The sequence below is a fragment of the Mycteria americana genome, chromosome 5 (assembly GCF_035582795.1).
Source record: "Mycteria americana isolate JAX WOST 10 ecotype Jacksonville Zoo and Gardens chromosome 5, USCA_MyAme_1.0, whole genome shotgun sequence".
In the NCBI taxonomy this organism is placed as follows: domain Eukaryota; kingdom Metazoa; phylum Chordata; class Aves; order Ciconiiformes; family Ciconiidae; genus Mycteria; species Mycteria americana.
In genome coordinates, this window is record NC_134369.1 from 29,659,305 (window position 1) to 29,685,882 (window position 26,578).

At 39.7% G+C, this 26,578-nt stretch overlaps 1 protein-coding gene across 18 annotated transcripts in view; it reads right to left on the reverse strand.

Annotated features, from left to right (window-relative positions):
• The window catches only part of MADD (MAP kinase activating death domain), a 76,637-nt gene that overhangs the window by 18,172 nt on the left and 31,887 nt on the right, over positions 1 to 26,578 (reverse strand). For 11 of the 18 annotated variants that reach the window (XM_075502619.1, XM_075502628.1, XM_075502626.1 and 8 more), the window contains 14 exons: positions 25,676 to 25,777; positions 23,676 to 23,735; positions 23,114 to 23,216; positions 21,892 to 22,078; positions 21,567 to 21,717; positions 18,895 to 19,101; positions 10,681 to 10,778; positions 10,250 to 10,333; positions 7,092 to 7,250; positions 5,260 to 5,368; positions 4,645 to 4,707; positions 4,159 to 4,279; positions 2,883 to 2,988; positions 290 to 400 (listed from right to left, as the gene is read on the reverse strand). In XM_075502619.1, coding sequence (XP_075358734.1) covers positions 290 to 400; positions 2,883 to 2,988; positions 4,159 to 4,279; positions 4,645 to 4,707; positions 5,260 to 5,368; positions 7,092 to 7,250; positions 10,250 to 10,333; positions 10,681 to 10,778; positions 18,895 to 19,101; positions 21,567 to 21,717; positions 21,892 to 22,078; positions 23,114 to 23,216; positions 23,676 to 23,735; positions 25,676 to 25,777 — 1,661 coding nt within the window. The remainder of the gene's footprint in view (positions 1 to 289; positions 401 to 2,882; positions 2,989 to 4,158; positions 4,280 to 4,644; positions 4,708 to 5,259; positions 5,369 to 7,091; positions 7,251 to 10,249; positions 10,334 to 10,680; positions 10,779 to 18,894; positions 19,102 to 21,566; positions 21,718 to 21,891; positions 22,079 to 23,113; positions 23,217 to 23,675; positions 23,736 to 25,675; positions 25,778 to 26,578) is intronic. The other 7 variants (XM_075502632.1, XM_075502635.1, XM_075502627.1 and 4 more) reach the window with 3 other exon arrangements.

The following is a 26,578-nucleotide window of genomic DNA, read 5'->3' on the forward strand; positions in this document are numbered from 1 at the left end:
GATATTAAGAAAACATTAGGGTTGCATAGAACTGTGGTGCTGAAGTGTCATGTTTATACGTATTTGTAGTGCAGTTCTAACTGATAACTGCATAAAATTATATTATAAACAGGGTCATACAATCACAGTCTTTATTCTATACATGTGAAGGCAGTGTTTAATAATTCAATTTAATTATTTTTAATATTTTTAAATTAGTGTTGCAGAGCATTTATAGAAGAATTTTCAGATAATTGTTTTCCTCCACAGTAGCTCCCACAGGTACATCACTCATCACTGTTTTACTTACCAGATTGGCAAGTTTGTCTAGAATATCATTTATCTGCTGGCTGTGCACCAATCCAATATGCGATTTTCCCATTAGACGACGCACCTTTTTCCTAATATCATTCTTGTTCACCTAGAAAGCAGATATAAAGACAGCTACATACTCTTCTCTATTCACAGGCAGCAACTCCTCTCTCCCAAAAGCAACGTATCTTGGTTTCCATTGCTAAAACAGCAAAACAACTGATGTCCAGCTCAGTCATACTAGAGCTAGCAGTACAAGCAGAAGTTGCATGTACACCACTTTTCCCAGCTACGGGGCAAGTGATATTGTGCACAACAGATTTCCCACCTACTCTTGCACAACAGAGCAGCAATTCCACTACCCTCCACTTCCAACTACTGACATCAAAAGCCTCAGTTCTCCATGTTGCCACTTATGTGATGGGTCTCATCTGCCAGGCTAGCTTCTCCACCTCTTCCTCTGCAAAGAGCTGGTTTAGTCAACTGTGGAGCCCAAAACACAAGAAATATTAACACAAAGGCATGATATCTTTCAGAATTCTCACTCTGTCATGATCTGTTTCCTGGTCACTAGGCCAGGGCTCTAACAAACATTTCCAGATTGTCCTCAAACAGCAGCAGGTTCCTCCTGAAGATGAACTACAAGGAAGCTCTGAAGCAAAACATTTCTGCCCCAGGTGCCATTTCCAAAGGCTATTATGAATGCCAGCCATTGATACTAAAGGCTTCAAGACGGTACACTCATGCTAGATCGGACATTCTTTTTAATCATATTGTGATTATGACCTTAGTGCTATGGAGCATACAAAACAAACTCAACCTGCTTCCTTCCTTTGGCAATAATTCTTTGCATTTGAAAGAAAGCATTGTATTTTTCAAGATTTTTTTAGGTAAAAACTACTAGGCTCTGCTATCCCAAAACAAGAAAATAAATTAAAATACCAAGGTGTTGGGTTTGGAGGATTATGCTTCCCTTGACAGCTCAGAAGAATTCACCTCTCTAGTAACAGAAGGCCTTCCAACTTCGCAGTTTCTACTAGAAGCTGCCCTAAGATAAGATACCTTGGTACAGTCTTCAGTCTCTTAAAGCCTTCACTCTAACTGCTTGAAAAAAATCCTATATTCAGATAATATATACCAAATTCTAGATCCACCACCTTTTATCCCAAAACTGATAATCAGGGGGAAGAAAAGTAACCAGAACAATAACAAAAAAAAAACCACAACACCCCACAACCCTTCTTTTGCCCAGTTCTTTACCCATCCTCACTCTTGAGCATCTCTGAAGATACACTGAAAGAAACAGTATTTTTATCACAACTCTCAGATCCCTTGTATTCCCTTTTCATCTATAATCCATAGGCCCAGAGTGATATAATTTTTAAAGGCATAATATCTTTTTTGCCTCCTTATCCCATTCCCCCAGGAAACTGTTTTCTTGGGGATCTGATTATTTTCGCCACACCAAAAAACACTCTTCCCCTCTGGGACTAACTCTATCAACATTTGTCATGAGATAGCCTTTTGAAACCAATATTATTTACTCTCCTCTTTTGCATCCTGTGATGAAAGTAACTGCACTGGTTATTATTACTTCTACTTTAAGTACTGCAGCAATGCATTTCCTAATGGCCAAATCCCACAGTCTTCTTCTGAAATAAACTCATTCCAAATATACTCAAATCCCATCTTAAAACTTACCTTCACATTTCATTTATGTCAGGAAAAAATCAATAGCTTCTTTCTCTCTCACCACTCCCCCCCCCCCCCCCCCCCCCCCCCCAAAACCAACCAAACAATCAATCAATTACATACAGTAACTTCTTCCACTGTTTGGGTATCAGACATTCTTTATCTATGGAATGATGTCTCACCTTCTCATTTAAACAGTGAGTTCTCAAACTATCACCTGTGTACAGCTATTCTTACTGTCAAGCTGTTGCACTGGACAGCAAAGTGCATCAAATCTTTTACAGGTAAAACCATGCACCTAAGCAGATTCCAAACATGACAAAAATTTTAGAAGATTGATTTTCCAGTGATTTTGAGGGAGGATTTGGACTACCTAAGAAATTATTCAGACTAAAAGAAAGATATTTCTAGTAGCCACCTACAGCACTAAGGTGCATATAGACAGCCCACTGAATGAGAAAAAAAGGGTTGCTTACTAGTAATGGCAAATTTCTTGTTAAGTTACGTTAAGATACGCATATTCACAATCTGCCCACGTTTGGAATTTGCAGCTGTGAGGAAATCAGATTAGAAGATGCTCTCTACTTAATTTATAACTCATACTCTTAAAAATAGGAGAGTCCTCTAAAGTTACTAGTAGAAATAGTAAATTTCTATTTTAAATGGCAATGTATATGCATACCCATGGCATAGTACTGCATAAACTCAGATAACATATCTCAAAGAATCTCCAGGTACTGAAGCAATTTTTTCATTAAGATTAGGAGATGTTTTATAACATTCTTTTATACTGCATTATTCTGAGCTCTGCAAACAGAGATGTATGGTTTCCAGACAACACCAACAAAATATACTGCTTAAATCTGAGCAGTGACCTATTAAAAAGAAAAAAAAGTCACCTTTATCATAAGCATATAAGCAATCATATTATGCAGCAGTGTAGCCAACAAGCGGTCCTCATCATCCTCCAAACGCTTTCGATCATGTTCTCCCAGGGAAAGATACCTGCAAGAAGAGCTAGATCTGAAGCAGACTTACAGGCATTCTTTGTTCACTAAAGCTAACGCACTGGCAGAGGACAGATTACTATTTGTAAAGTGTATGGCAAATAATACCTCCAAAAACACTAAGCCAAATGGGCATTTTCCAGTAAAACACTGTGATCACTAATTAAACATTGCCATTAATTATTAACTAGTTGAAGTAAATAACATCTGCTCAGTGGGAAGGTTTTCAGTGGTCCACAGGGCTTATCCATTTCCTCTTTTCTGCAGTTGCAGCTCCGTGACAATTACAACTGCCAGAAGAGGAACAGATAACTCAGTGCAAGAGCTACCCGCCTTAAGAGCTCAAATGTAGCTGCAAGGCAGAAGTAAACTGATGAAGGCAGCGCACAGGCACTCTCTTTTTCCAGTAAGGTGGGTAGTTTGTGGAAAAAGAAACAGTTTTCAAACTAGCACCCCACAAACTAGTTCTTATTTTGGCTACCAGATCCCATGTTACATGGTACCATGGGTGTAGGTGGTACAGCTGCAGGTGGTACACAGAGTAGAGAATGATCAGATATTAACAGAGCTGAGGAAAAAAAAAGAAAAAAAGCAAGCAGGTAATGAAGACTGACATCTTAGAAGTAGTCTAGCTTTAAGCAACCACGCAGATATTTCTAGAGAGTGGTTCCCTCATGGTTTTTTTGTCTGTTTCTCTTAACTATAAACTGTAAAGTAAAAACACCTATAAGTGACTTTGCATTTTAAGAAAGCTCAAAATGCAGTTTCTGAAGACATTTAATTCTTTCACTTTATGTCAACACACCGTTATCTTGCTTTATTCCAGAATATATTCATCTTGCCACAGAACTCTCTTGCTTTATTACTGATCTAGTCTATTCCATCTATTGATACTGTGATTATGCTTTTGTTACCCATTTCTCTGGAAGTATCACCTCTCCACAAGAGTTAAAAAAAAAAAAAAAAAATGTCACAAATGAAGACAGCATTTCAGTATCAGGAGATACTGGCCAGCAAGAAGACAAAAGGCTCACTTTGGAACAGTCAGGTATAGTAACAAGGCTTACAAAGTGACAAAGTGTGTTCAGCTGAATTAAAATAATTTTTTTTACTATTTCAGCCCCAGGTGAAACAATGAGGAGGAAAGAGGTCTACTAAAGAACTTTACCTGTCAATCATCTCCTGAGGTCCCTGGTCCATCCCCATTCCTTCTCTCTCTAACATCACAGCATCCAAAAAAGCATCTTCCCAGAACTGCATCTGGTCCCACAAAGTTGAACGCTCTTTGCCTATGCAATGTATACAAAAATCGAGCATTTATTCCATTTACTCCAGTCAAATACTTTGAGATTAATTCCTGTTCCTTCCCACTCCTTGAAGATACCATAACCCACCACACAATTAATCCATTAAGAAAAAAAAAAGTTACTTTTAAACAACAAGCAATATCACAACTGAAGAAAAGTGTAAAAGAGATCTCTCATTCTAATTCATGGCATAATCTTTTCAAACCCTTACACAAAAGTACCTCTCATGTCTATTCTTTAAGGAGCGTATCTTCTTCCATATACTGTTAACACTGCCCGAAAGAGACAGGAATATCTCACACAAACACAGATCATGGCAAACACACAGAGAAAGATAAGATTATTACTCATAGAGAAGGTTTCCATTGCAGCATCCTCTAACTGGTCCCAGACAGATCCTTTATCCCTACCTGCACCATTCCAAGCAGGTATGAACGATGAATGGAAAGGATGAAAAACACAGGAAGAGAGAGCTCTTTATTAACATCAAGTCCAGATGAAATACATTTCAAAAAAGCCAATATACTCCTAATTCAAGGATACACTCAAAGGCCATTAGTATTCTGAGTTTAGTAGCCCTCTGTTCAATTACTTCAGCTGAAGGATCTTTTTTCAAGATCAGTGATACTTTTTAGCCTTCCATGCATAGCTAAGTTCCTTCTCCTCTTTTTCCAACAGTTTAAAGAATTCATTTTCAAGAACAGCAAGAGACTTGGACAAACTACATTTTATGCAAACTACACCACTCATGCCCATCTCCTCTAACTCTTATTCAATCTCCCCAGCAAATCTTTGGCTTTACTCTGAATGGCCTGATGCACCCCCCCTATTCTACCAGTATGAACAACAATAAGCAGTTAAAAACAGTCTCCGGGAATGTCAAAATTCCAGTCTGCCCCAGACATGACTCCACTTGAACTTCAGTCTAAAAGATCCCCTCCCCACAAAAAAAAATAGTTTACCCAAAAGTCCTTCATAGAGATAGACACGTTGGTTCCCATCCTCTGGACCTCTCCCTGGAGTACTGCCTTTGCTATCCTTCACACTCTGCTTCAGGTTGTGAGACTTTGCCTGAAAAGAATACAAGAGGTGTCAGACAATTTAACTCTGTGCCCTGCAGGGCTGTTTCTTGCAGTCCACTGTTGTACTTAACAGATGCAGTTTGCAAACTTCTCCCACAAACGTTCACAAAACAAATAAATTACTCTGTTCAAAGAGCAAGGTAATACACTTAAAAGTCCAGAGTCAGACAAAGGAAAACCAAAGAGAGACAGATAGAGAAATCAAAACACATGAGGAAGCAAAATGCTTCCCTGAAGGAAAACTGGTAGACAAAACAAAAAAATGCAAATCCCAGACTAAAGGAAAGAACAGTTAGACCTCTTCTGTCATCCCCCATATTTCATGCTTATGCAGTAAGTTTGCCCAAATTCTGATAGTAAATCCTTCCCACTGTTTAGGAAATAGCTGAATATCACTGTCATTGTACAGATTGTGAGGAACAGAGGAAGAAATACACAGCCTTCTCAGGACTACACAGAAAATGAATATTCACAAGCAGAATAAGATTACCTGAGCTCGCTCTCACGTTCAGACTTTACAGGTTTTTCTTTCATTTACCACTCATAAAGGTATGACATTTGAGCAAACAACATATCATCTGGTCTGAAGAACTGTGTACTGGGACTATAAGCCAGCAGGAGTAATAAAGCTGGCCCATCTATTTCTCTACCACCAGGCAAACTATGGTGCGATACTTGACATTCATCAGATATCATGTACACCAATCATCTTTGTTCTACATCTGTTGCAAGGGTTCTTAAAATTCCATTTAGTTTTATTAATCAAGTAGAAAAACACAGAAAACTAAATGTTTAAAAAAAAAGTCTAACTCTTTAGTAACTGAGAAGACACCCTCTTGCAGCTAAATAAGCAGACATGGTTACATCATTTTCATGCTTTTAGAAGAAATCTGCAATGAAGCACAATGGTTTTGTTGCTTAAAATTATAAGTAGAAGCCCAGTAAAGGCTTTTACAATCTTATCAGGATTATAAAATAATGAACACAGTGAGACCAATCTTAAAGCATTGCAAGTTGTTTTCATATTTGGCTGACAGCTTGATTTAGCCAAACCGAGCATATAATTATTTTCTTGGTAAGATGTATATTAGACATATTAGAGGCTATACCCAATAATCAAAGACTTTAAAAACCAAAATGAACAAGAAGTGCTCTCAGATCATTCTAATTTTACTGCATACAGATCTTCCAACTAGGAAAATATATTTAAAAGTTATGACTACACTTCAAATAGGATTAAACTAATGTTTTAAAGAAACAGAACAGCTGCTAAACCTACAAGAGGTCATGCCTTTCCTGTATCAAACAGCTGCTCCTAAGAAACAAGGGAATCCGTTCCTCTTAGTTAGGTAAGGTCAAACAATGGCCATCAATGTTGTTTCGCCTCTGAACAGCAATTAAATGTCCATTTGGTTGAGAGAAATATTGAATGAGGGGGAATTAAATATGGCTAGAGCCTGTAACATGGTGCGAGATGTGAATCTACTATTCTCAAAGAACCACGTATTGCACAGGAAATGAAGAAAGGTACGTGGATCCATACAAAATTACATCTTTAATATTTTAATATTGTAAGTCATTGCTGATTAACCCGTAGAACAGAATCAGAGATCTTCTTCTACACATGCACACACATTGAAATGATTACTGTACAAGACTTAATTAAAAAAAAGAAAAGAAAAATAAAAAAGGGAAGTCTGCAATGCCCTTACAAAGATAGAGCTAGTAGCAGAGTTTGTCTCAATTTCACTGTCTGACACAGTGCCTCTGGATCCTGTCAAATTTCCACCATTTTCCACACTCGGGCCATCACCAGCATTGCTACTCAAGTCACTGTCTGCTCCTAATGTCTCTCCAGAACTGTTACTAACCTGTGGAGAAAAATAAAGCAGTTACCTTCAATAGACAAAGACACTGTGGAAAGAAAAGTTGTAAAATGTTTCTTCTTAAGGCACAAAATAAGAAGCAGTACAACTGAAGGCCACATTTGCCTTTTCTCCTTCAGTAACATTATCTTTTCATCAAATCCTACTTTGCAGAAAAAGATGGAGAGAGACTCAACAAGCCCTTCAGAAAAATCACAGAACTATTTAGGTTGGAAGGGATCTGTTAAGATCATCTCATAGACAAGCCCCCCCTGCTCAAGCAGGGTCAGCTAGAGTATGTTGCTGAGGACCATGTCCAGTCAGGTTTTTAAAATCTCCACAGACAGAGAATCCACAGCCTCTCTTGGCAAATTGCTCCAGTGTTTGACCACCCTCAAACCAAAAGTGTTTTCTTGTGTTCAGATGGAATTTCCCATGCTTTAATTTTTGTGTTGACTGCCTCTTGTCCTGCCAGTGGGCACTACTGAGAAGAGCCTGGCTCCCTTGCCTTCATTCCCTCCCATCAGGTATTTATACCCATTGATAAGATCCCCCCTGAGCCTTCTCTTCTCCAGGCTGAAGAGTCCCAGCTCTCTCAGTCTCTCCTCTCATGAAAGACGCTCCAGTCCCTTAATCATCTTCATGGCCCTCAGCTGCACTCACTCCAGTAAGTCCTTATCCTTCTTGTACTGGGGAGTCCAGAATATAATACTCTAGATGCAGCCTCACCAGTGCCAAGTAAGATCACCTCCCTCGATCTGCTGACAATGCTCCTCTTAATACAGCCCAGAATACCGTTGGCCTTTTCTGCCACGAGGGTGCATTGCTGGCTCACGGTCAGCTTGTTGTCCACTAGGATCCCAAGGTCCTTCCCAACAAAACTGTGTTCCAGCCGGTCAGCCCCCAGCATGTACTGGTGCCTGGGGTTTTTCCTCCCCAGATGTAGGACTTGGCATTTTCCCGTTGTTGAACTTCATAGATTCCTCTCCGCCCAATTCTCCAGCCTGTTGAGGCCCCTCTGAATGGTGGCACAACCATCTGGGAGGTCACTCCTCCCAGTTTTGTATCATCTGCGAACTTGCTCTGTACCATTATCCAGGTCATCAGTGAAGATGTTGAACAGTGTTGGCCCCAGTACTGACCCCGGGGGTACAGCACTAGTGACTTGTCTCCAGCTGGACTTCGTGCCACTGATCACAACCCTCTGGGCCCAGTCATTCAGCCAGTTTTCAGTCCACCTAACTGTCCACTTACCTAACCCATACTTTGTCAGCTTGTCTATGTTACAGGAGACAGTGTCAAAAGCTTTACAGAAGTTGAGGTAAACAACATCTGCTGCTCTCCCCTCATCCACCAAGCTAGTCATCTCATTGGAGAAGGCTATCAGGTTGGTTAAGCATGCCTACCCCTTTGTAAGTCCATGGTGACTAGTCCCATTCACCCTCTTGTCCTTCATGTCATGTCATGTTTGGAAACGTTTTCCAGGAAGATTTTCTCCATCACCTTTCCCAAGGACTGAGGTGAGGCTGGCCAGCCTGTAGCTCCCCAGATCTTCCTTCTTGAAGATAAGAGTGGCATTTGCTGTCTTCCAGTCTTCAGGAACCTCTCCTAATGACTATGACTATTCAGAGACAACCGAGAGCAGCCCCGTAATGGCATCAGCCAGCTCCCTCAGTGCTTGTGGCTGCAACCCCTCAGGAACCATGGATTTATGTATATCCAGCTTGTTGAAGTGCTCCTTAGCCTGGTCATCCTCCACCCAGAGTAAGTATTTCTTGTTCCAGACTTTTCCTCTGGTCTCAGGGTCCTGGGATTCCTGAAGGCCAGTTTTACTGGTAAAGACTGAGGCAAAGAATGCCCCAATGCCTCAGTCTTTTCCATCTGTCACCAGTTCCCCTGCCCCATTCAGCAGCAGGCCCATGTTTTCCCTAGTCCTTTCTCTTGCTGCTTATGTACTTGTAGAATCCTTTCCTGCTTCCATTCACATTCCTTGCCAGATTCAACTCCGGGTACATACTGGCTTTCCTAACCCTATCCCTGCAAGATGAGACAGCAAATGTATACTCCTCCTGGGTCACCTGCCCCTGCTTCCACCTCTTGTATACTTCCTTTTTATGTCTGAGTTCAGTTAGGAGCTCTTTGCTCATCCATGCAGTCCTCCTGCTGCCTTTGCTTGGTTTCCTACTTGTCGGGATGGACCTTTCTCGAGCTTGGAGGAGGACATGCTTGAATATCAACCAGCTCTTCTAGACCCCTCTTCTGTCTGGGGCAGCATCCCACAGAATACAATTTCTGGGTCCATTAAAAAAAGACAATCAGAGTATTATTTTTGTTACAGGCTGGGAAAAGATAATGGAAAGCCAGATATTCACAGGTATGCAGCAGTTTAGAGAGAAGAAAAACCAACAACAAAAACAAAAAGGAAAGTTCCTTGGGTTTTGTCCCTGGAATATGCCATATCAGATAACATGTGGCAGGGAGAAGGCTCATTCTTTTTTTACTGAATGCATTCCTGCTACCTTTTCCCTCTAGGCCCTACAGTTGATTGGAAAGCAAGCAGACATATTTTGATATGATTCAAGTTCTTTAAGGTAGTACATCAGAAAGTTTGTTGTTGTTTTTAATGCATCAAACGATCTGCCCTTTTTGCTCTCAGGTTACATTTTTAAACTTCTATTCTTTATAGGTGGTTTATACACAACTAAGGCATATTTATAAAATCATTGCAATCCACCAGTTCCATAAATACACCAATATGTAGGAATATGTTAAAGCGACGAGCACCATACATGAAGGATGCAGTCTGCTAATAAAGCACTATGTATGTTCTGTCAGACACACATGCTTGCCACCCACTCAGAGGCTCTGGAGAGAGAGCTCATAGACATACATTATGCATGCATGACAGTATGCAGCCATACCACACAAAATGTAGGCACGAAATGCCCTCCCCCACTTTAGCAAGCAGTGAATCACATCAAGATTTCACTTTGGGCATATCCTACCACTGTGCTAACTTCAGAATCCTGGCTTGTACTTCGGACCATAACCGCTGGTCCTCCGCTGGGAACAGAGTCGAAATCACTCTTCTGCAATCAAAACATATAAAGGACAGGAAAAAAAGTCACATTAGTTTTTATGATAAGGAGAGAACATCACTTCCCATTCCTCTGGGGTCTTGAATCACACACCTTACGCTTCCTTGGTTTATTTACCCAGCCAAATAGAAACTACTGCCTGCGTGTCAAAAAGATCATGAGGTCACACAATTGAGGAGTTCGCAAAGATCAGTCCCTTACAGGAAGGGGGGGAAGAAATTTTACTGAATGAGCCTTTCAAGAATGGTCAAACCCTAGAAGTCTTCCCACAATTAAGTAGTGAATAGAACAATCCTCTCTCTTGCTACATAAATAAAGCAAGCATAGGAGCCACTGACCTGAGAACCTGAGGCCAAACTGAGGCCACTGTCTGCACTGATTTGGGATTTTTTCTCATCCGTTTCTCCCAAATCAAAGTGTTTCACGCCTTCTGGTCCTGAACAAAAGAAAAAGTAAATCATTACTGTACCAAGAAAAAACAGTATGGCAGAAAGCAGATGACAGACTGAAAGCAGGAACAGTACCAAGAAAACAAATTTGCTTTCTCATTCCTTCGGATTTTTTTTTATTCCTTGGTACTGTGAACAAGGCCAGCAGGACACATCTGCCATTCTTTGTTAGTTTGAATTTCAGATACTCCAAAGGCATAGTCCAGGAGTGACTATCACTAAACAGTACCTTCATTAGCCATTCAAGAGAGAAAAGAGGACAGACAAAGGTCAAGTAGCTTCCAGTTACAATACCACATGCAGAGCAGTTGCCATTCAACTCTAGGAAGCCACTTCCTTTATTCTTGGTAAAATAAAGGATACCTATTTACTTAAAATGAGAATCCTTTTTTGAACAGCTAATTTGCTCAAAGTCTTGGACTGAGTTTGTTAGGTTGCCTGCAGCAACTATCTAGGCAAAAATCAGGCAACACGTGACAAGAACATAAACAGCGACAATTGGTGTTATGCCAGTAAGAATTTCAAGAAGCTTGTATGATGCTGTACTTCACAACATTCCCCAACTACATTAACAAATGGCTCTCCAGAGTTGGCAATCACATAGGTCAGTAGTGAGAGAGGGAATCAGCAAGCCTTAAGTCATGCAATCATTAACCCGCCGATCCGAAAACAAAAAAGGGGGAAAAAACGATAAAGAACTTTATGTTCAATTTCCCATGCAGTTCTAGAATCATGTCATCTATTGTCCTCTGATGGGATGGCAGAAGGAAAAGAGAATGATAGACAGGTAGAGCCTGAAAGAAATTTGGATAAGCACTGAACGAGGTAAATAACAAGGCAAGAAAAGAATGTGTTATAATCTATACACAGAATGTCACTACTCTCAGAAAGGGGAAGAGACTGAATGCAACACTTCTGCCATAGCCATATCTGCCAACTATTCAGTAACAGGAAGACATGATCAGCAGCTGGAATATTTGTATTATATACCCATGACTATATCCAGTATCTCTAACCACACAATGCCGCTATCTGTTATAACCACTGATCACAACAACCTGGGAATTATGAACATGTTTGTATTACATGTAATATTAGAGAGGGTAAGACAGCGAAAAGGAAAGAAAAAGGGAAGGGAGGAGAGAGAGAGAGAGAGAAGGATAATATACAAAGATTTGTGGGAGTGAGTTTGAGATGGTATGTAAACTCATGAATAGCAAAGCCATATGCGGGCTGTGCAGACCATACTAGCTTACTACTCAACCATCAATTCTCCATGTGAAGTGTTTTACAGAAAGTGTTCTTCATTTCCTATAGTATTCTGCCTCTAAATCCACATGCCTTAGTTACTGTAAATCAAATCATCAAAGACTCTAACAAAGTATAAACAAAATTAAAAAAAAAAGAAAAATAACTAAAAATATCCTTTCTAAGCATTTGGAATCTTATTTTCCACTGAAAATATACACTGCTCACTGCTAGCGGTCTATCTCCACTCATTCAAATGGCCACCATTTCTAGTTCTGAGTAACAATGCAGCAAAAAGTTTTATATCTCATTACTACAGCAGGAATACTAAACTTCAGCTGTGTGTTTTAAGTAATTTAAGAGTTCCCTGTACCAACACATAATTCAGATATATTTCTGGCAATTTGACTTTTAAAGCAAGTGAAACTGACTGAAGCAGTTCAGGTGTCTGACAGCTGGGGGCAATACCGGTAACTGAGTTTAAGGAGCACAATAACCACAATTACCTTGTCACTATCAATTTACAGGCACTTACGAACCTCCTCTTCCCTTCTTTACGGAGTTGTATGTCTAATACACATAAACCAGTAAAACCTCAATTTATTCCTCCCAATATAGGCACCTACCTGAAAGGCCCAGTTTGGGAAAGGTGTGTGCATGCGCTATGTGTCTCACACACACACTCCCACCTCAGCAGAAAAGTAATTCAGATCTTAAATGTAGTAAGCTGTACTGCAGAGGTGCCCCATTTGCCCCATTCTCTCTGAACTAACTCCAGATGCTCACTTATACTTAACTGAAATATTTAACTGAGGAGCCTAAAACTAATGTAACAAATCCAGGCCTAGTCAGAATGTCAGAAATTTTCACCCATTCATCTTAGCTATTAATCCTCCCCAACCTTCAGTCTGTAAAAGGGGCATCAGCTCTGCAAAGTAGAAACGACACTTATGGTTAGGAAACACCTACCACATCATGGTTATTATAAACTAGCTATTGTCCTTACGTCATATGTTCCTATTTACAACAGTGATAACCAAAAGAGAAAAACCTTGTACGCCTGCAGATAAATATATATTCAATATTTTATTCATTATCATATTTCAATAGATGTTAAGATTTGTGTAGATTTAGACTACTATTTAGACTCTGCAAACAGCCTCAGACTATTTCACTCCTCCTTTAACATGGGATGTAAAAAAAGAAAATCAGGTTGATTCCTTATTATGAGGCTATTCTCTAACAGCCATCACTAAATACCATTCTTCACATACACCTTCTCTCTCCCCCTCAGAAGTATTTCTTGTTGCAGACTGACTGTGGTCATAAACTGTTCATGGTTGATGCCAGGTAACAAAATTTGCCATCCCACAGCTTGAAAGAACAGAGAATTCTTCATTCCAGTAACATTCAATCAATCAATCAATCGATCTATTCATGTCAAAGACTTGTTAAGCAAAACTGGTCTTTAACTTTTAAGAAAGGAGACGGGATATCTTAAAATCCTTCCATATACATCTGATATGGTGAGGATGCAGAATATCTGCTTCCTCTTCTTTGAAGAAGGCAACATTCAGGGAAGGAAAAAAGGAAAGGAAAAAAAAAAAGAAGAGACATTTTAACACAATTTCCCCAAGCCAAACTGATCTGTCTGGTCTCCTCTATAATGCAGGGTTTCTTGATAGACCTTTGTTCTTGTGGGCATAAAAACTATGTGCCATAGATGCAAGCTCACCCTGCACCTGGGGAGTTGGCAGTTATGGGGAGGCTGGACGAGTCAGTTTCTATGTTTTTTTAGTTTCCTTACTCGTTTTTTCCAAAGTTTTTTGCTTTTTCACTTCCTGGTGCTTGTTCCACAATTCTACCCAAGATGCATTGAAAGCAGGAGAGAAAGAGAAAGAGTCAGCGGCTGGTCAGACAGGTGAAAATGGGGAAAAAAATTTGAAACAAAAACCCACCCCTTCATCTCAAAAAAAAAAAAAAAACCAAACCACCAAACAAGCAAACAAAAAAAGCAGAAATTTACGACAACTACTGAGTGAAGGGTTAATTAACACCATTTTACAAGAAATCATTGTTAGGAATCGAGCACTGCATCATCTCTCATTTACAGAATTCAAATGTTAGAGATGACTTCATACAGTGAACCAACTAAGGAAAAACAGCTATTATGAACACATATAATGCAATTAATCACCTTTCCTGAGAAAGGCCTTTAAGATTGTCAGATATTTAATCCTCCAAAACATAGGCATCACAGAAGCTCTGATTAACAGAAATATTTTAATGTCTCTAGTTTATATCATTGAAAGGAAAAGGCACAAAACCAGCAGCAGCAATTCCAAGAAAATTTAAACTGTAGGTTAACACAATTTTTAACCAATATTACATCTTAAAAATTATCACAAAGTTTACAAGTACAAGTTATTTTTGACCTGACAGCATTCTCAATAAATGCTTGGCTCTGCCTATCAACCAGTCCTACATGCAAAAAGCTGAACTTCTCTGCATCCACTTGTTCCTATCAGGGTATAAAGAATGGAAAATAGGGAAGAAGAAGAAAAATGAGCAAGATAGCAGTCATGCTTAATGCCAACTTCCAAAATTCAAATTAGGTCACAGCACTCCAAGTCAAGGAATTCCATAAGAGGATACAATGCAGAGAAAAGGAAAAAAGTCTGAAGTCTGCATGCACTCTTTTCATTTGAAGCTTAGCCCTGAGACGAAATAGTGATGAGGCACTTGCACTTTTCTATCACTCACATTCCTCAACCCTCTGAAATGCAGTCATCTTTTCTGCTCAGAAACATCACATCATTCCAGGTGCTGGCCTGCTGGCCAAAGGAAACATTACAAGCTGACATGCTGAACTGACTCTGAATGCTGGGCACTGTCCTCTCTCACTAGCACAGTTAAAGCTGGCAATGCTACAGAGGAAGATACTCTTATAAAAGTGGCAAAGGGAAGGAAAAAGTAGTACAATGTTCTTCTACTGCTCTTCAAGGAAACTTGCTGAGCAACTAAAAGGCCACTTGAAGTGTGTCAGAAACCCATCCCACCCTGCAAATGGCAGAAATTATGGCAAGGCAGGCTCTAAAAAAGTTCTATTTAGCAAAATGTCTAGTGGGAAAAAAAATAAAAATAAAAAAAGGATAGCATTACGATTGTAGAGGAAGGCTCCAAAGTATTATCATTAAACATATCAGGAGCAAGGCAAATGTAGCAAGGGAGAAAAAGCTAGAAAGACAGCTGCTAGCCAACTGATTTCTATATCTGCTTCATGATTGATGGATGTTCCTTCAACTTTCGTAAGCACACAGACAGATAGCATAAAATTGCTTATGGATCCAAACAGCATCCTATAGGCTTATCTAGCTGAGCACACACTGACACAGATAACTATCTCTTTAAGATGTACTGAATTTGTTTGTTAAAGGGCTTTGAAAACATCTGGCCTCTTAAGTGCTCGGTCTATATGGCTTTACTTTAAAAACCACCAGGCTGAAAGCTACAATACCTGCCGTTAAATTACTTTTAGCTGACTTGCCTGTTAATTCAGGGTACAGTGTATCCTAGCACATTAAAAACAACCTAGATTTTACTCTCAACTACTTTGTCAAAGAAGAAGAGGAAAACCCCAAATAAACTCAAGGAGCATAAAATACTATGCCTATGACTTTGTTACATGAGCCTGAACAAAACAGGACAGCAGGTCCAGAAAGGATCTGATGCAGACAAAGTAGGTAGCACAATCTTTATTTTGACAGTTTTTTGAAACTAGAAAAGTGATCTGCCAGCATTAAACTATTATTTAAAGAGTAGTAATGGAAACTTCAGTAAGTACTGACATTTTCATTAACAGTTACTGCAAGTATGCAATAAAACCAAAATAACCACTAACGTTAAAGGGGAAAACTACTAACTATCAACTTTAAAGCCACCAGTGTCCTAACAAAAAGGCCAACACTACAGGTGATGACCGTGGACCCTAGAAGACAAGAACCCCAGAAGTAAGCAAATAATTGGTGATCTTTTAGGAAACAAAGTATCAGAAGCATCATCTTCACAATGAATTTCCTAGCTAAGCAAGTTGGTATTAAAGCACAGCAAAGATCAATCCTCAACTGATAAAAATCCATCACTCTTCACCTCAGAAATAAGAATTTTGAATACCAACAGCCTTCCCTGTTACAAGGGAGCATCCTACATACCTCAGAGGTACACAAGAAACCATAAACTTTCTGAAAAGTGAACAAGAAAAGGGGGTCAAGCAGGAACACATCCACCCTGAACTTTGGAAAACTCTGTGAACCTCCTGGCTGTTGTTCATTTAGTACAAGAAAACTGCACACATTCAGCTACCATACCTCTAGATCTGAGAGATGCAGTTTAATTGCCACACTAACATACACCTTATGTATGGCAATTGCAAACAGTGCCATACATGATTTTACTCCATCATGCTGATGACTTACTTTTCATGCCAGTATTTTCTTTTGTAACTAGGTCAAAAGGTTAGCAGCCCAATTTGTATTTTGTCCATACAATACCAACAGATTCATTGAGAGTTTTATTTACATATCTGTAACCTGAGGCTGTAAGCACCTTCCAAACTTCATAGAATCAAGGAACTGCTGAGGTTCAAAGGGACCTCTGGAGATCACCTAGTCAAATCCCCCTGCTCAAAGCAGGGTCAACTAGAGCAGGCAGCCGCAGGACCATGTCCAGTTCACTATCTCCACAGATGGAGAATCCGCAACCTTTCCAGGCAACCTGTTCCACTGTTGAATCATCTTCACATAAGAACATTTTTTCTCATGTTTAAATGGAATTACTTACAAGTACTTTATTTCAGCAACATGTAAATGTTTACCAAGTGCTTCTTCCCTAAAGAAGTTAGTTTGAATGAGAAAGTCTGCATTTCACTACAGAAGGAATTTCAGCCTAGCCATGACTAACTCTGTGGTCCTGTATATCCAAAGTATTGTCTTATACTGAAGCTTCCATAACAGAACATACAGGAAGTACAATAGCCAAGCAGCTTTCAGTTATTGTCCTCCAACACAAGAGAATTTCCCTTTGCTTCTAGACCTCAAGAGTCAGATGAACATGGACACTACGTTGTTTTTACAGCAATTTCTTAAAGACTGACTTGCATACTTGTTCATGGTTCTTGGTGACAGACAAAACCAGTTAGAAAAAAAAGTCTCAGAAAAAAACCATTAAAGTCTTTCAAACTTTGATCAGTTTTGGTGAAACCACATCCTTCCTGTAACTTAGTTCCATAGAAGACAAGTGGAAATCATTAGAGCAGCAGAACCACCAATAAGAATTTACCTGTTGCCTGTCCTTGAACATTGTGAATTGTTTAAGGCTAATATTCTGGCAGCAGTAGTTAACATATTAAGCAGCACTTCTTTTGAAAAGCATTTCTTATGATGCTTCACAAACATGGACTGTCTGATCTCTATGATTTTCATTTCTATGAGGCTTTAATTTCATCTGAGGGAAAGAAGCAGTCTCAGCAATCCAATCAAAAGATCTTTCTTCATTCTTTAAAAGAACGCTGGCCTAGCGTCTTTTATTCTTAGTTGTGTCAGAATCATACTTTCCTTTTTCTCTTTTCTACAGAAAAGAAATTAAGTACCCAGAGCGAACCAAACCACTAAACTGAAATCCTGGAAATCTGAATCTCTTTTAGCTCCCTGATATATTTTCAAATAGAGTGCAAGACTAGCTTCTGAGCAACTGCCTCCATAGACTACCTCTTGAAACAAGAAAGCAAATCAAGTCAGAGGAGTTCAGTATCAGTTCAGAAGGACTTGACACCACTCAGCCTGCAGCTATTATGTGGGTGTAAGAATGAACGCCTGCACTCCTGCCACGTAACTGCCCAATACACACATTCCCTTGTCTTATGCCACATATTGCAGGTACAGCCTCACAGTAGCACGCTGCTTTCAGAAGATTAATCTTTCATACAACAAGTCCATTAAAAAGTTATTTTAAACAGCCTATAAGAAGCAATGGGTAAAATTTAACATGACATTTTTGGAGTTGACAAAGAATTTCTCTCATACGGTGATGGTACTTTTCTCTCGTTTACAATCCACAGCAGGTTAGATCCAACAAAATTTTTTTTTTTCTTTTTTTCTTCCCCACCACCCCCAAAAAAATCTGTAAAGCCCTTTTTAGGTAAAACAGTTTAAAGCCTACCTCTAACTTTTTCCCAGACATAGGGAAAAGCTATATCAGCTAAGAAATCAGACTGAGAAAATTTCCAGTGACCAGCCTAGCAGATGCTGTTTAGAAGGACACACATTCTATTTGCTATTGCCTAGAAGGAAGATCCATCAGTCCTGCTCACTGAAACCATAACACTACAACTAAAATCTTTTTGGCGGTTTTTATTATCAACAATCAGCAGATCCTGGGTCCCACTTCTATCAGGATGCAATCTAGATAATCCACAGGTAGTCAGCAATGATTATAAAACTTTTGTTTCATGTAGTCCCTTCCACAGTTGCCCTTTCCAAAGTCCTGCTGGCCCTGTTTCCCTTTTGCCATTTCCTGCTGCTTGAAAACATCAATCACAGAGCAAAAAATAAAGTTGTCTAAAGTGTAATGAAATTCAGAAACAATTAAGATTAGAAAGCTTCTGGGAGAAAACTGCTCTGCATAGTTTATCCAAGAGTAGAGTGAAAACACATATGATTGTTCCTTGTGATCCAAAGTGTAAATGAAGCATGTTACAGCAGCAATGTAGTGTGTCAAAATGGAGAGAATGCAAATAGAACCTAATGCCAAAATAGAAGTTATCTCCCTCCTGCACTTCACATGCACCTCAATACACACCAATGGAAGCAATAAAATTTTCTTCCTTTAGACTCCTTGTGTCAAACTCCCTTGGCCCTTTGCCTGCAGGGCTCGGTGCCTTTGGCATCAGCTGAGGTACCGGCAGCTGCATTGCAGGTTTTGGCTCCACTCTTGGGGATGATGCAGGATCCTTGCCAACTGGAGTGATAGATCCATCTGTTGGACTTCGTTTTCTCTTTTCTGGTTCTTCAAAGAAAAAAAACAAAGGGGGGGGAGGGGGGGGCAGAACATAAGGAAAAAGGAAATGAGAGCAGGAAAAGGAAGATGAGACAGGTGGTCTCACCTAAATCATTAAGCCTGGCACTAAAACAGCTCAGTCCCACATTTGTTCCCATAGGTCACCATGGCTTGCAGATACTCTGACACACTGGTGGAAACAGTAGAGGAGAAAGCCAGAGTGCTGGTTTTGGGATACTCAAATTATCTCCTTCCTGTATATTTGAAACTTAGGAATCTTCTTTGACACAGTAACTATAGTATTTCCTCTGATGAGTTGTGCAAAATTAAACAACTCTGCCTAAACTACCAAGAATATCACTTCTAGAATACAAGTAAGCTCCTCCCGCAGTGAAAAGATGACAAATACAATCATCTTTGACGGGTAACACTAAATGAAACTTCAGTTAGGAAAAAAAACCCAAAAGACTATCAGCTATAGCTCTTCCACCATTCTCCGAGACTTCCTAGAATCGTATGTCCCCACAGGCAGTTTGGATTAGTTCTCTGTATCAAATTCTACAGTTTGAATTACAGCAAAACTTTCAGAATATAATAATTAAAATTAGGTTTTCCCATAAAGAACCTTCTGCAGTCCTGCACAAACTGTTCCAATAGCTGATGAGGCTAACAGTCAAAATTTCATATCCTAATATCTAAATTTGTTGTACCACTAGATCTTGTGATACCTTTCTCCAGTAGATTAAAGATTCTGCTATCAGCAACAGCTTTCCATTTAGATAATAATTGAAAACAATCAACACCTAACATTCAACAGACTGAACACCACCATCTTTCAGAGCAAAAGTGTTTTCCCAATTCCTTGTAGGTCTTTTCAGAAACCTCCTCAATTTTTCAAGATGTGATGATTAGAACTGGAAGCACTACCTCAGCTGTGGGTCTTGTTAGTGACATATCCAGAGACAATACAATAGCTGCACCCCAAATCTATATTCCCAGGTTTACACAGTGCCCCCCCTCCAGTTTTTACAGACACAGTAAACAGTGGGAAGTTCACACAGAGCTGCCATTTTCAGAGATACTGCTTCCTAGGACATAGTTCCCAATCCTGCTATTATTGCCAACTGACCTTGTTCCTAAACACAAGTCCTTAGTTTGGCCCTATTAAAATAAATCAATCACAACCATGCTTTATTAAGGTTCAGCTTCCTCTAGACAAATAACCTATATCCATCATGTCCTGTTCAAATAGTATGCATCATATGCAAACTGAACAATTTTAGGATTACTAGGTCACTACTATATGTTAAATAACGTTAAGATAAGCACTAATCTCTATAAAACATTTCTAGAAATATCTAGATCAACTCATTGAAAACAGGTAAAACATACTAAACAGCTGAAATTTGACTATAAATCAAGATGTCATGCAATAATGAGAGAAGTCCTTCAAAGATGTATCAAGGCTTTAAAGGTTTATATCAAATTTTGTCTATTGTGACCACAATTAATTTACTGGGTAAACTCTACTTACCATCAAATTATGGTATCTGCCATTACATTAGCAAGACTTCACTCTAAAACCATTGAGTTTTACATCAGCCACTCTATAATTTTGCTTAGGATCAGTGTCAGACTAAAAGGCTTATAATTACCAAGATCAGCCTATTCCCCACATTCAGGACTGTTACACTAGCACAGCCTTCCTTACCTTCCTCAGCATTCTAACAATGATTGGATTCTAACACGACCACAGGGCATCTAAGCCAACTCATAAAATCCCTTATGCAAGCCACCCAGAACACAAACTATAAAGTGTTTAGTAGATGTCACTCCTCTGCTACAATGAAGTAAATAGCTTTTCATCATTTGAGATTACAGCTGAGTCAGATATTAAGCAGAGAGGTAGCTTTTTGAATCTTTTGCTCTTTTTCCTTATGCATGCATTTTCTTATTTTGCATTAAGAATCAGATTTTAAGAAAAAGTTGAAAAATAAAGAGCTATTTTCAGACTTTCCTCTCCAAGAGTACTTAGTGATACAAGAATCATTGCGTAATGCAAGGTGATTGGTGAGATATGTGCCTTGTATAGTTCCACATTAGAAATATCTCCCTCCCTCTTCAGGTTGTCTGCAATAACTTCCCAAGACTGTGGTTGGGACAGTGTTAGCTGAAGGTTCCCATTCTCAGAATTTCCACTTCATCTGTAAAAGTCCGACGTTCTGTATCTTGCTGCATAGTTTCAATTTTCAATCGAATATCAGTACGGCCATTATTTTTGCTTTGGTCCGGTTACATGTGTGCAAGAGAATGGTTTCAAGCTTTGTAAGGTTTCAGTAACAATGATACAGTTCTCACCTATGTTGAAAGTGTTGTAAAACCCCTGAAATATCAGAAGCCACAAAACAGCTACCTTCACAATAAGGATCTTGTTTGGTTCAAAAATACTGTATTCTCATAAACACTTTTCTTACCTTTGTTGTAATAGTGCGTATGTGCTATCTCTAGCAGGCCAAAAACACTGGCCATGCCTCCCAGGCCAGCATTTGCATAGGACTGCTCCAGGCTCAACACGGTGCACTTCAGCAAGTCCAGCATGCCTTTATAAACCTTGCGGCTGATCTCCTGCAATGAAAATCCCGTTAGTGTCGCTATTTCAAAAGTGAGAAAGTAATTCAAGAACATAAATTCCAAAACTGCTATAACATCGGCTTTTAGGGGGCAATTTAACAAAAACTTTCTATGAATTGAGCTTCCGCAGACACTAGGTATGAGGACCCTGCTGAGTTCAGCACTGACCACATCCTGTATGACATCCTGCCGAGCATCTTCTTCTGACTGGATCGCGCGATTCAGCTTGCTTAGTACAAAGACACGGAGCTGCTCACTCTCCAACAGACGTCGGACTCTCTTCATGTTCAGCCAGCCAACACCTTGCCCATCAAGAACATTGTGTACCACCTCCTTCAGGAACTGCTGGTTCTCACTGATGGATTTAAGAGGAAGCAGGCAAAAGTTAGCCCTCTGCTTACCTTGGCTTGCATGGGAAGAGAGATATGGCCAGGACACACACAGAAATGCGTTTCCTATCAAAGCTAAGTTTACAAGAAAGGAAGTTCAAATCTAGCTATGCCTGCTGCTAACATAACTGCACACAGCCCAAGCTCTGTTCTGTAGGTGTAGTATCAAATATTTTATTTTGTCTGTTATTTCCTATAATAAGCCATAATCAGATTTTCCTCTAATCCCTCTAGCTACCACTCTACTTCTCACTTTCACAGCACTCCTCAGAATCCATAGGAATCCTCTATGCCACAACCTTCTCCCACAGCCACCTTGTCTGAGCTGTAGGCTTTCCTTGAAAGACAAAGTGCAGCACTACTAATAGCATTACTGCAGCAGCCTTGGCACATGTACCACTTCAGCTTGTTTTGCCACAAGGGAGGGAATGGTAAGGAGGAGGGAACTCCTGTGCAACCTGCTGCATTCCCCAGTCTGAACTGCAGTTATTGTTCTTGCTTGTCTCCCAACCACAGTAGCTCAACATAAATTTCACTCTACCCATGACTGCTACATAAGAAAGGGAGGAGAAAGCACAGGCCCGGGTCAGGTAATGTTTCCTTGCACCATTCTGAGTCCCTTCCCAAGGCCGAGAAAAGTGTTTCACATGAATTCATGGAATCAAACTGCTTCATATGACTCAGCTGATGGCGCATTGAAACTCTGCTCGCTAGACTACTTTGTTCAGAACAGACTCAAATACTGAGCTAAAGTAGGGACCTAGAATTTTTTGGATCTCAGACAGAAAGAGGATACATTTCAGAGTACAGAAAAATACTTATGTGTGCTATTAACTGTAAGACCACTGATACCGAATCTTCTCAGACAATAATACGTGCAAGCTTAGGGCCATAGAAAAGTACTATTTCGTTTTCAACAGCTAGACTTCTGAGGAAACACTGGCCAAGTATGAGACCACTCTAACACCACTTTATACTCAAAAAGAAATGAAAAATATTACCTGGAATTGCTAGTTCGTCCCTGAGGCGATGGAGATTCTCTCTTCACTGTTGGGCTGTGCTTAATGACTGAAGACTTTTGATCCACAAGGGCTCGTCTGTTTCCTAAACAGGAGAGAAAACACAATGAGAGGAAGGGGTGGGAGGAAAACAGTCTGATCCCAGGACAGTAACAAGCAACACTAAGGTTGGCTAACACACCTATTCAGATTACAGGTAACAGACTTCAAACAAAATGGAAACTCCAAAAAAGCAGCAGCGTATATCATATTCTAGCATCACACATCGGCAGAAAACAGTAATGGGAGTAATGCAGAGAGAAAAAGAGAAGATGGTAATGGGAGCAGGAGGTGAAAGGCAGGAAAAGTTTGGCTGCTCTGCATGCAGTTCCACAACAAGAACCACCTTCAAATTAGTCACTATATGTAAAAGCATAATGCATTGGGGGTGACTAGTATAGATTATGTGGTACTGGTTACCCAGTGAGAAAGGTAGCCCAAAGTCAGGCATAGGGAATGCTGGAAATTGTTACATCATGCACAGCTCATGCTGTAGGGAACCCACCTTCATTGCTTACTGGGCCAGCTTCAGTAATAATCTCCATTATAGTATTTAACCCAAATACTGGGACACAAAATATACAATTAGTAGAGTACTACAATATCTACACTCCCCACCATCAGCATCAGACGAATCCAACTACCAGCTTCTTCCCAGCCCTCCCTCAAAACAAAACCCAAATGATGCTAGAGCAGGAAGGATGCTTGAAAGCCCAAGACAACAAGGGCCAGTGTAATTAATCGTAAGAGATAGGCGTAATTATCTTAAGAGATAGTGCTTGACTTGAAATTTGTCATCGTGGAACCAATGTACTGCATCTTCAAGGACATTACTGCACATACTGTATTTCAAGGGCACTATCAAAAACATCTACATCACTGAGGAAAAAATATCAATGGATGTGCATGAAATAAAAATTAAAAAGAAAGATGGAAAGTGGTCAAACAGCAGCAATGAGATGGAGTCCCAGCATCATTTCCCATTACAGTTAGAAACACAGGGTACCACACACACTTGGTAAGAACAAGTTAACGCAATTTTATACCTGTACAACAAAGACAAAAACATTTAAAAAACAGTGAAGTGCCCAGTGGGAATCCCAGTGAGCCAGCATGCACACGTAAATGAACACAAACACACACACACACTTGCACATGCATAAAACAGACTGAGCTACTCCACGGAAATCCCATCCTCATATCCGCATAGTAACATTAAAGGCCCGACAGGATTACAATAGTCCAGAAAAGAACACCAAAGTGCAGAAGATGAGGCGCAAAGCATGAACGTGGAATGGCAAACCCCATCACTGTTTTCTTCCAATGCATGGAATCAGTCATTAAGTTTACCCACAGAAATAACCCTGACATGAAGCATGTTTCTTATCCAGTACAATTGGACATGAAAACATAACCAACTGGTAAAAGGTTGTCAAAAACAGCTGTGCAGAGTCTCTGCTAGTGTTTTCACCATACCAGTCCTGTTCCTCCTCATTTTACACACAGGGAATGATTACTTGTCTCAAAAACAAAGTCCAAAGCAGAAACACAAAAACCAGCTTTTGGCCTTTGTTTCTACAAGGTCAAAGGTCAGCAAAACGTCATACCAACCTTCATCCACATCCCTTCCCACTTCCAGATTAAAGTAATCTTTACCGATGAAAATGATGAGGAAGAAAAAATAAATGGAAAAATCAACATATTAAAACAAAAGCAGTAAGTTCTAATCAGATAGAATAACTCAAAAGGTAAAATAAAACCTTTCCCCAGTTTAGCAACTGAAAAGGTCTCAACACTAAAACACCAGCACGTGCTCAGTCACCCTTCTGTTATTACATCTGGTACAAGGCCGACCAGGCTGTCTAACTCCCCATGGTAAGAGGGTCATTTCTCTAGTGCCCATTCAGACACGTTCTCTAATGATACTGCAGACAAACAGGAGATGTTCCAATGAAAAGATTGTGCACATAAGCTAGGGATCGATCTTCATTCTGAATGAGCTTAAGTATGGTTATAATTTGATTTTGATCAGAAATTTTCTATTTCATGAACTGAAAATACTGTAAACACTTTTGAAACCCACATAAACTGCAGTCTCCATGGAAAGTTGGCATTATCCCCACTTACAAATGCAGCATCATTGCTCTAACAAGTTGCCTAAGGCTAATCATGAAGATAGTGGCAGTACGAAAGTAGGACCTACCTCTCGGTTCCCATTCTTTACACTAAGTACTTAAAAATAAAACAAAACAAAACACAAAACAAAACCAACATTCACAGTGTATCCATTAACACAGACTAGACTAGCCAGTCTCCCATCCCAACATAGCCCAATTGTTGGGAAGAAGTCTGACTGAGAAAAGTATCAGGACAGTAAATTGTCTTGATATAAGACAGGTACTACCAAAACGCGTCACCCACAGGATTCCTGTTAGGGATAAAACCTCAGACTGCAAAGTCACAAGAACTATAAAGGCTGCAGAAGACAAAGGGAAAAACAGTTACCTTTCAGGCTGGGAAAGGGAGTAGTCTTGTCTCTCCCAACTTTGGTTGGTAGGGCTAAGTTGGACAGACTGAAACTTGTGCTGTGGTTTCTGTACAGACTGCCTATGACAGAATAAGAAGACAATTAAATGCCTAATGCTCACTGCACACACCCGAACTTCCTAAACTTCCTGTAATTCAACTTCTTATTCCAGATTCTTAATGATGAAGTTCTTCTTTATTACCCAAAAGTCTCACAAGCATAAGATCATCTCATTTACATTGCAACCACATCTGTAATCAGATTATTCTAAATTGTACAAAAACGTAATTCTTAGCTTTCATGTTACAAACATTGCTGCTGTATCTTTGAGTCTTAAATGTAACAGCAATATCTACCTGTCTTCCTGCACTTAAAGAGGTAACCTCATGTCAGCTGTGTCTTCTAGTTTAATCCTCTTTTTAGGAGCAAATGAATGGTAGGGACCACATGAGAAAACAGGATGACTGAAGATCTCCAAAATATGTAATTCTGAAGTGAGGATTGTGAACTGTGCCTTGTGAAACACTAAATCTGCCACAGAAGCATGCTTTAAAATAGAAACTTTCCATTTATTAGACGAACACACAAGTTCTTCCTAGTACAGACAGATCTTAAGAACACAATAATGCATTGTCATCTGGTTAAGCCTGTAGACAGCCTGAAAGCATCTCATGTAGATCAACAAGCTGATTAACACTTCAAGATGTTCATTTAAAATGTCAGCATACTATTTCAATTTGCTTTGGTTCTTTTTTTTCAGCCTTATTTTAGTAACAATTGTTTTACCAGAAACATCCAATATACTTTCCCCGCTGCTGCAAACTCCTTGCACTGCTCCCCACTATAGTGCAAGACTCAACTGGCCATATCTTCTTTCACTC